This window comes from Asparagus officinalis, chromosome 1 (assembly GCF_001876935.1).
Source record: "Asparagus officinalis chromosome 1, Aspof.V1, whole genome shotgun sequence".
Lineage (NCBI taxonomy): Eukaryota > Viridiplantae > Streptophyta > Magnoliopsida > Asparagales > Asparagaceae > Asparagus > Asparagus officinalis.
In genome coordinates this window covers 113,265,007-113,276,273 of record NC_033794.1, presented here as the reverse complement: position 1 = coordinate 113,276,273, position 11,267 = coordinate 113,265,007, and the positions used below count along the sequence as shown (strand labels likewise).

The 11,267-nt window shown below is 30.1% G+C and overlaps 1 protein-coding gene across 1 annotated transcript in view; it reads right to left on the bottom strand.

Annotated features, from left to right (window-relative positions):
• The window catches only part of LOC109839602, a 10,081-nt gene continuing 9,928 nt past the window's right edge, over nucleotides 11,115-11,267 (bottom strand). The window contains exon 3 of the mRNA XM_020408096.1: nucleotides 11,115-11,199. Within this exon, the coding sequence (XP_020263685.1) occupies nucleotides 11,115-11,199 (85 nt within the window). The remainder of the gene's footprint in view (nucleotides 11,200-11,267) is intronic.

The following is an 11,267-nucleotide window of genomic DNA, read 5'->3' as shown; positions in this document are numbered from 1 at the left end:
TTCGATTCTCAAACGCCTCATTATCAAAAAAAAAGTAATCATAAAAGATTTGATGTTCAACAGAACAACCTATTTTAAAATAGTATCTTTTAAGGAACCATTAAAGCTTTTTGTCAATCTTTATTTCTGTATCAAACCCCCAAACATTCATATTCCTAAATTAGACCCTCAATTACATTGAGATGGTTTAAATAAAACCCTTAAATCCATTAAGTTGTTTTAAATAAGACCTCATCTTGAACAAATATGATCATTTAGAGGTCTAATGTAGTAGAAATATGTATGATTTGATGATCTAATATCAAATTAATTAAGATTCGAGTGCCTAATATGACTAATAGCCTGCCTTGAAACTATTAATTTAATTTTGCACCCGTGTCCAGTCTGTGTCTTTGTCCTAATTAGCCACCTAGCTAATTATCCACAAACTTCTCTTAGGATCATTCTATCATTAGCATTAGGTCAATAACAAAATGACTTCAAGTGGATTCTTTCTACTAATAGGGGCACTTTTGTATTGTTTATCCTATCATTAAATATGAAAGCATTTTTTGTTAAAGTAAGCAAAGTTATTAAGCTCAATTATTTTCTCCTAGCTAGTGGAATGTAGTTATCTTTGGAAACATTCTAGCAAGTGAAGTTTTAGTAATATAAAAGAGTGGAGAGAAATGAAGAGGGGCTTTTGTGGTCTACATTAAGTCATGCTTTTGGGGGGGAAATAAGGGTTTTTGTGTAAAGTTGTGAGCTGGCATTCAGAAGGGCATTTGAGGGAGGTTGATAGATGCAAGTTGAAGTTCCAAAAATGGGGGCATACTTTCACCTGGATGCTTCTACTAAATTCTTAGTTGTCATGGAGAATGACTTGTGGTTCCGAATATTGAATATACTAGTATATATGTACCTCGTGCCAAGCACGATCCTCGCCTCTTTTCTACTATTGCACTTGGAAAACCCTCGTCTTAGTTTTAAAATGGTAAAATAGAATGAATAAAAGGGTTCAACTATAACCAATTTTGAAAGGGAAATAACCTTCGAAAAATAACAAAAATATTATTTGAGGGTTCAACTATAAGTAGTAAATTGAGAAAATTCGTGAGATAAGGGATAGAGCATTATGCTGCATTTACATGTAATTAAGTCATAATTCGTTAATGTTATTTGATCTCAATTTTATTTTTATATAAACTAATTCCTACATCTAACAACTATGGAGAACTTCAAATTAGTTGCATTTGGAAAATAGATGTCTAATAATATTGTATGGTGCAAATATAATAATACTACTCCAACAACTCACACATAATGGCCTAATAAAACAATATAGCAACAAAACTCTACATTCAATATAACATATATTCATGAGTCAGTCACTTGAGTGACAACCAATCATGAATTTTTATGAAGTTTTCTCTTGATGCATATTTTACTTCATCATACAAAATAATGCAAACTAACCTCTTAACTATATTGTGCCTCAAAGACAAACATTATAATATCGTATATTTATCATTAGGGGGAAAAAGAAACAAAGCTAGTAAAAAGAAGAGAAATAAGATCGAGCAAACCCTGAAATAGAACTATTGCAGGCTTAAACGGGGTCTTAGATTATTTAAGCGAGGAAATTTCCTACTCCGAGATCTTCTTAACAACCTTCTCCATCACCTGAAAACCATAGAAGTTCCTTATCACTGATGCTAAGAGAAAATTTATAGAATATGATAATTGACCTGTCCAAAAAATATTATCAAATATTAAAATTCACTACCATAAATCATTAACTAAATATAATAATCTCTATATTAACGTGTCTTCTCAAAGATTCGTTATTAATATTAAAGAGAAATAAATAGAAAATGAACAAAATTTTGACAGAGGAAATCTTCAGATCTGAGCACATATCAATAGTTCATTACTTTAGATGAAATATTCAGATCTGAGCACATATCAATAGTTTATTCTTTTGCCAATTGTGACAAAAGAAGTGCTAATATATAGATCAGGCATCAAAATGAAAAGTATACTACTTCCTTACAAATATGCATAATAATATAACAAAAAAGTAAGGATGCACAAAAAAATAAGGAACAATTAAATGATGCATCATATTAGGAAGAAGCCCGTAAAATCTTTTTCAGGGGTATTTATGTGAGATGGCAACTTTGTCTTTGATATTTGCTATAAACAACATCCTAGCTCAATTGTATGCAGTACCTTTAGATATTCAGCTTATGTATTGGCAATTGTTAGTTGATTTTCTTTGTCATTTTACTGACTGCACTTCACGATATCCATTCTCAGCTCTCAAGAATGACATCTATTCTCAGAAAAGAATATATATATGCCATGCAAATTTACATTACCACTTCAAGATACAATATGAATAGACTTCGTTAAATCCAGTTATATCCAGTTATTCACAATGATATTTGAGGATCCTCAAATATGAATAGACTTCGTTAAATCTAGTTATTCACAATGATTTTTTTCTAGCATGATCTTTTTTTAAAGTCTTTCTAGCCTTGAGATTCTTTTCCCCAATATCCTTGTAAGATTAAATTGCCAATAGGGTCTTTTTCATAAGTTCTAGAAACTGGCAGTCTAATTCTGAGAAGAAGTATCAAACAGTGATTACCACAAAAAAGAAGAAACATTCATTGAATATTTCTATGCCTTTGTTTTGATATCCTGAAAAACTATTTCAAGATATTAACTCTATGCATGTAGGTGGGGTGCATGTGCTTGTCAGCATGTCAGATGCATAATCTCCTTACTATTGTGAGCGAGAAATATACTCTGAAACTTTGAATGTGAGCCACAAAGAGGTAGATGTGTTGAAATTACCAAACGATGCCAAATATTACTAAAAGAAAATTAATAGCTCCATAACCACTATGTACTGAACATGAATTTATCTCTGTTTGTAAATGTTTTTACATTCTTGCAAAGTTTAATTTCTGATGCTAATAACGAACAATCATATGGAAAGGAGAAGAGTCGAGTGTTGCTTACATTTGAAATATACTTTTCTTATGGGAAGAAAGACGAGTCATAGTTCTTGACAACGCATGAATACAATAACGAATAAGAAGACTGAAAGGAGGAGGTCAAATCCAAGTTTTTGTTTAAATATAAAATTAAGAATTAAAGAGAGATGCATTGTTAGTGCCTCTAATCTAAAATATTAAATTGAGTTTAAAAATGAAATATGATCTCATTCAAACCAAAATTTCTCAATTTTCACCTGCATTTGCCATTCTTGCAACATTGCTAGCAAATACTTGATGGAGAACTTGATGCTTGCAAGAACATAAAGAGGAAAATAGCATATATATTTTAAATGTAACAAATTGGATCTCATGCCAAACCACAAATAGAGCTGATAGATAATCATATAATTAGAGATTTAAAATGTAATACTCACTTGTAAGTATGCTCTGCCTCCTTTGAATGCACATAAAAAGTATGAATAAGAATGGTTCAATATTATGGCAAAAGAATATAAAATTATGGCATATATATCAGTTTATATGCTCAAGGTTCGTAAAAGAAAAAAATGAAATATAACGCAGTTTAATACTTAGTAGAGAAAAAGAATACAATAACAAATAAAATGAAACCTCCAAATAATTAGCAATATTTATTCCTCCTATTACATGGTTTTCTTCCCTAAATTGCTTTTGTGAGGTCTTTGATTTTTGAGAAGCTCAGCTATATATTAAAGGATAAAGAGTTGAAACAATTGAGATTGCCATGAGAGAGTTGAAGAAAAACAACTGACATAGTCAATCAAATTGCACAAATTTTTTTTTTTTTTGATATTCAAACTCCATAACTGATGAAATTGGTCAAAAAGGATTCCTATTAAGAAATTAAATCAATGTTGGAGATAGAAACAAAGGAGAACAATCAAGGACATGATTTACAACACCTTCTTGAATTAAAATGCATTGAAACTACTAATGAGGAACAATCTTAGTTTTTAAAAGAGAAATTTTCCATATTAATGAGTATAAACCTTAGTTCTTTAAGGATCAAATACTCACAGGCCTGCTCAATTTTTTTCATTTTATAGTTGTAACATATATTTTATAATCCATCGGAGCTGCAACATGTATTGTATAATTCATGATAGCTCCACAAACTCACAAAACTTAAATAAAGCAAAGTTATTAAGCTCAATTATTTTCTCCTAGCTAGTGGAATGTAGTTATCTTTGGAAACATTCTAGCAAGTGAAGTTTTAGTAATATAAAAGAGTGGAGAGAAATGAAGAGGGGCTTTTGTGGTCTACATTAAGTCATGCTTTTGGGGGGGAAATAAGGGTTTTTGTGTAAAGTTGTGAGCTGGCATTCAGAAGGGCATTTGAGGGAGGTTGATAGATGCAAGTTGAAGTTCCAAAAATGGGGGCATACTTTCACCTGGATGCTTCTACTAAATTCTTAGTTGTCATGGAGAATGACTTGTGGTTCCGAATATTGAATATACTAGTATATATGTACCTCGTGCCAAGCACGATCCTCGCCTCTTTTCTACTATTGCACTTGGAAAACCCTCGTCTTAGTTTTAAAATGGTAAAATAGAATGAATAAAAGGGTTCAACTATAACCAATTTTGAAAGGGAAATAACCTTCGAAAAATAACAAAAATATTATTTGAGGGTTCAACTATAAGTAGTAAATTGAGAAAATTCGTGAGATAAGGGATAGAGCATTATGCTGCATTTACATGTAATTAAGTCATAATTCGTTAATGTTATTTGATCTCAATTTTATTTTTATATAAACTAATTCCTACATCTAACAACTATGGAGAACTTCAAATTAGTTGCATTTGGAAAATAGATGTCTAATAATATTGTATGGTGCAAATATAATAATACTACTCCAACAACTCACACATAATGGCCTAATAAAACAATATAGCAACAAAACTCTACATTCAATATAACATATATTCATGAGTCAGTCACTTGAGTGACAACCAATCATGAATTTTTATGAAGTTTTCTCTTGATGCATATTTTACTTCATCATACAAAATAATGCAAACTAACCTCTTAACTATATCGTGCCTCAAAGACAAACATTATAATATCGTATATTTATCATTAGGGGGAAAAAGAAACAAAGCTAGTAAAAAGAAGAGAAATAAGATCGAGCAAACCCTGAAATAGAACTATTGCAGGCTTAAACGGGGTCTTAGATTATTTAAGCGAGGAAATTTCCTACTCCGAGATCTTCTTAACAACCTTCTCCATCACCTGAAAACCATAGAAGTTCCTTATCACTGATGCTAAGAGAAAATTTATAGAATATGATAATTGACCTGTCCAAAAAATATTATCAAATATTAAAATTCACTACCATAAATCATTAACTAAATATAATAATCTCTATATTAACGTGTCTTCTCAAAGATTCGTTATTAATATTAAAGAGAAATAAATAGAAAATGAACAAAATTTTGACAGAGGAAATCTTCAGATCTGAGCACATATCAATAGTTCATTACTTTAGATGAAATATTCAGATCTGAGCACATATCAATAGTTTATTCTTTTGCCAATTGTGACAAAAGAAGTGCTAATATATAGATCAGGCATCAAAATGAAAAGTATACTACTTCCTTACAAATATGCATAATAATATAACAAAAAAGTAAGGATGCACAAAAAAATAAGGAACAATTAAATGATGCATCATATTAGGAAGAAGCCCGTAAAATCTTTTTCAGGGGTATTTATGTGAGATGGCAACTTTGTCTTTGATATTTGCTATAAACAACATCCTAGCTCAATTGTATGCAGTACCTTTAGATATTCAGCTTATGTATTGGCAATTGTTAGTTGATTTTCTTTGTCATTTTACTGACTGCACTTCACGATATCCATTCTCAGCTCTCAAGAATGACATCTATTCTCAGAAAAGAATATATATATGCCATGCAAATTTACATTACCACTTCAAGGTACAATATGAATAGACTTTGTTAAATCCAGTTATATCACTAATAAAGATCAAGAGGTTGATATTTGAGGATCCTCAAATATGAATAGACTTCGTTAAATCCAGTTATTCACAATGATTTTTTTCTAGCATGATCTTTTTTTAAAGTCTTTCTAGCCTTGAGATTCTTTTCCCCAATATCCTTGTAAGATTAAATTGCCAATAGGGTCTTTTTCATAAGTTCTAGAAACTGGCAGTCTAATTCTGAGAAGAAGTATCAAACAGTGATTACCACAAAAAAGAAGAAACATTCATTGAATATAATAGTTCTATGCCTTTGTTTTGATATCCTGAAAAACTATTTCAAGATACTAACTCTATGCATGTAGGTGGGGTGCATGTGCTTGTCAGCATGTCAGATGCATAATCTCCTCACTATTGTGAGCGAGAAATATACTCTGAAACTTTGAATGTGAGCCACAAAGAGGTAGATGTGTTGAAATTACCAAACGATGCCAAATATTACTAAAAGAAAATTAATAGCTCCATAACCACTATGTACTGAACATGAATTTATCTCTGTTTGTAAATGTTTTTACATTCTTGCAAAGTTTAATTTCTGATGCTAATAACGAACAATCATATGGAAAGGAGAAGAGTCGAGTGTTGCTTACATTTAAAATATACTTGTCTTATGGGAAGAAAGACGAGTCATAGTTCTTGACAACGCATGAATACAATAACGAATAAGAAGACTGAAAGGAGGAGGTCAAATCCAAGTTTTTGTTTAAATATAAAATTAAGAATTAAAGAGAGATGCATTGTTAGTGCCTCTAATCTAAAATATTAAATTGAGTTTAAAAATGAAATATGATCTCATTCAAACCAAAATTTCTCAATTTTCACCTGCATTTGCCATTCTTGCAACATTGCTAGCAAATACTTGATGGAGAACTTGATGCTTGCAAGAACATAAAGAGGAAAATAGCATATATATTTTAAATGTAACAAATTGGATCTCATGCCAAACCACAAATAGAGCTGATAGATAATCATATAATTAGAGATTTAAAATGTAATACTCACTTGTAAGTATGCTCTGCCTCCTTTGAATGCACATAAAAAGTATGAATAAGAATGGTTCAATATTATGGCAAAAGAATATAAAGTTATGGCATATATATCAGTTTATATGCTCAAGGTTCGTAAAAGAAAAAAATGAAATATAACGCAGTTTAATACTTAGTAGAGAAAAAGAATACAATAACAAATAAAATGAAACCTCCAAATAATTAGCAATATTTATTCCTCCTATTACATGGTTTTCTTCCCTAAATTGCTTTTGTGAGGTCTTTGATTTTTGAGAAGCTCAGCTATATATTAAAGGATAAAGAGTTGAAACAATTGAGATTGCCATGAGAGAGTTGAAGAAAAACAACTGACATAGTCAATCAAATTGCACAAATTTTTTTTTTTTTTGATATTCAAACTCCATAACTGATGAAATTGGTCAAAAAGGATTCCTATTAAGAAATTAAATCAATGTTGGAGATAGAAACAAAGGAGAACAATCAAGGACATGATTTACAGCACCTTCTTGAATTAAAATGCATTGAAACTACTAATAAGGAACAATCTTAGTTTTTAAAAGAGAAATTTTCCATATTAATGAGTATAAACCTTAGTTCTTTAAGGATCAAATACTCACAGGCCTGCTCATTTTTTTTCATTTTATAGTTGTAACATATATTTTATAATCCATCGGAACTGTAACATGTATTGTATAATTCATGATAGCTCCACAAACTCACAAAACTTAAATAAAGAAAAGTTATTAAGCTCAATTATTTTCTCCTAGCTAGTGGAATGTAGTTATCTTTGGAAACATTCTAGCAAGTGGAGAGAAATGAAGAGGGGCTTTTGTGGTCTACATTAAGTCGTGCTTTTGGGGGAGAAAATAAGGGTTTTTGTGTAAAGTTGTGAGCTGGCATTCAGAAGGGGCATTTGGGGGAGGTTGATAGATGCAAGTTGAAGTTCCAAAAATGGGGGCATACTTTCACCTGGATGCTTCTACTAAAGGGAGGTTGATAGATGCAAGTTGAAGTTCCAAAAATGGGGGCATACTTTCACCTGGATGCTTCTACTAAATTCTTAGTTGTCATGGAGAATGACTGTTCCAAAAATGGGGGCATACTTTCACCTGGATGCTTCTACTAAATTCTTAGTTGTCATGGAGAATGACTCGTGGTTCTGAATGTTGAATATATTAGATTGATCATTCTCTTTCTTTCAGCAGCATGGTGACATGCTGAGTTAATTAAAGTAGTTTGCATCAGCTTAAGAAAAAAAAATTCATAATTCTTTTTCTAATTGTGATTAAGGGATTAAGAAGGATATGGATATCTGCAAATATATCAGCAGTAATAGTCTATATGATACACATATGGATATCATATGATATTTAATATCCATATCCAGAAGGATATAAATATTGATACACGTATCATTTTAAATTTATATAGAATAAGAATATATATGAATATGAATATAGGTATATCAGAATCCGGATGCGAATATCTAGATATCTATATTGACCAGATTGTTAAAACTATTTTAGCATGAAATAAATAGATCTAAAATCAATTTTTGTAATTCACGGATCTATATATATATATTTAAGTCTGAAGATATGAACGCATTGCTAAACTATGATCTCAGACATTCATAGCTAATATGTATTTGAATCTATTTTTCTCTCATTTGATTGGCATTAGCATTTGATTTTGGTGGACATAAGTATGTTTTTTTTTGGCTAAAACATAACGTGGTTCGTATATGCATCTATGGTTTATAAGGGGACATGTATATGGATATAAAGGCCATGATATAGTCTGCATTCAATCTTTTTCAGTGCAACTACTAAACATATATGAATGTACAAATGCCTAATTTAAGAAATTACAAAGTTTTTTTTCCCCATATTAGTCCCTTAGGTCTTTCATATTTTAATTAGTCACTCAAATCATTGAAACTGCTATTAGATTCCTTAATTCTTAAGTTATTTTAAAATTACTCCCCCGCAATATAATTATCTAAATCCTCTCTGATTTTTGATACGTAACTCATGGATTCAAAGGTCAGCCTTGTAGAATGATGAGAGTTACTGATGGATTACTAATCCGCTACATTATGACTATACTTAACTACTAGAATTAACTGATGACGTCACATGTGCATCTTTATGCTTTATGGTTCAATCACCTCTTGCAGAAACCAGCTGTACAAGAGAAAAATCAAGCTCCTTTTACAAACACAGCATGACGTATTGCCTTTGTTGAAAGTGTACAAAAACTTCCGTATAATAAAATCCATCCTTTTATCATATCATATACTTTTTTAAAAAACACGAGTTTAGGAAAACCTGATTAATATTATTCTTTATTTTTTTAGATATTTTATTTAAATCTTAATCTATCATAATCATAATTATATCCTATATTAATCCCGCGTGAATTAACTATAGCTCAATAATTTAAAAAAATAAGATAAAGTTACATGAAATATTACAACAATAATAAAAAACCCAAAAAAGTTTTAGAAAAATGCACAAAATACTCTCAAATATTTAAAATTACAAACACCATCACATATCAAAACTTAAAATAATAAACATGAAATTTGGAAATTAACTGTATCCTCCGAAGAATTTAAAATTTATAATTAACACCCTCAATATTTTAAAAAATTATAGAAACACCCTCAAAATTTTAAATTATAAAAAAACACCCTCAAAACTTGCGAACAACATAGATGAATTCTAGGGATTACCATCAAACTGGAACATAGATTCCCCTTTCCCACCATAAAAAACTCTTTGTCGCATCAATTAAGTCTCAGGTATAATAGAGAAAGATAATATCATGTAAACACCAATGAGTTTAAATGATAATAAAAAGGTAAAGAAATAATAAGTAGCTAACATACTATAATACATGAATTACTGTCAAAAAACTAAAAAGTTCAAAAATTACACAAAACACCCTCAATAGTTCAAAATTACACAAAACACCTTGACTTTTCAAAACTTAAAACAACGAACATAAAATCTAGAAATTAGTAGTAGCCCCCTAAAATTTTAAATTTGCAATTAACACCCTTAATTTTAAAAATTGTAGAAAGACCCTCAAAAGTTCAAAATTACAAAAAAATAATGAAATTTAAAAATATATAGATAGATTAAAACTTAATATCATTGTCTAAGTAAAAGTAATTGCATATAATTTACTCATAAGTTGGAATATCAAAAATACAGAGGTAGCATTAATTGATAGAAAACTAAATCACTTAAAATTGATAAAAGATAGTAATATAATAGCTTAGCATTAATTAATTATATTTTATAAATATTATTCTGTGATGTTAGTAATATTCGTAGGGTAAAAAAATTTTAGGTATAGCCCATTCAAACAAACATTAAAGAAGATAAATAATCACAATATTAAATATTAGAGACATAAGTGAGTAAAAACTATCAAATTGAAATAAAAAAAATAAATTTTAGTAAGGAAAATAAACTAAAAATAAATAAATATGATATTTAACAACGTGTAATGCACGTGTATAAAAACTAGTAGTTATAAGAATACTTATTTGTATTGTCTTTATAAATTAATTAATTTACATTTAACTATTTGCTTATAGGAAGTGGTTCTTGAAGGCCCATGGACTCCACGGAGTTAAAAAGTCAGAACTGGCCTAATTTGGTGCATGGGCTACTCTTGGTATCAAGGATTTGATATTCTGTAATAATTAGCAGATTGCAAACGTCAACTCTCAAAGTCCCAACTATTGCCTAGAAAATTTTAGAACTGACCTTCCATAATTCAAGTGCTTATAAAATAATGAGCAAACTAATGCTCTAGTAATGAGCCAACATATTAAGAACTAATGTTAGTTTAATATACATTCTTAACAAAAAACACAAAAGTTTAAACTCTCAGATCCAATACAGTAACATACAACTGTAGGTATCTAAGTATATATCCTAGCACAAATGCCATACCAAAATAAAGTATCTTTATCGCCAGTTCTATATATCAATCATCACTCAAACTTTTAATACAAAAATCTGAAATCAGCATATATTTCCTATCAACTTTGTCAAATCTACTCATTTAAGAAGGAATACATATTCTTGTATCTCCATCTCCTCCACACTCATTACTCTCTTCTCCCTCCTCCGCCGCAACCATCCCCTGAAAAGATATATCCAACAACCTCAACATGCCCACAAGCGCGACGCAACACAAAAACATAGGGATCG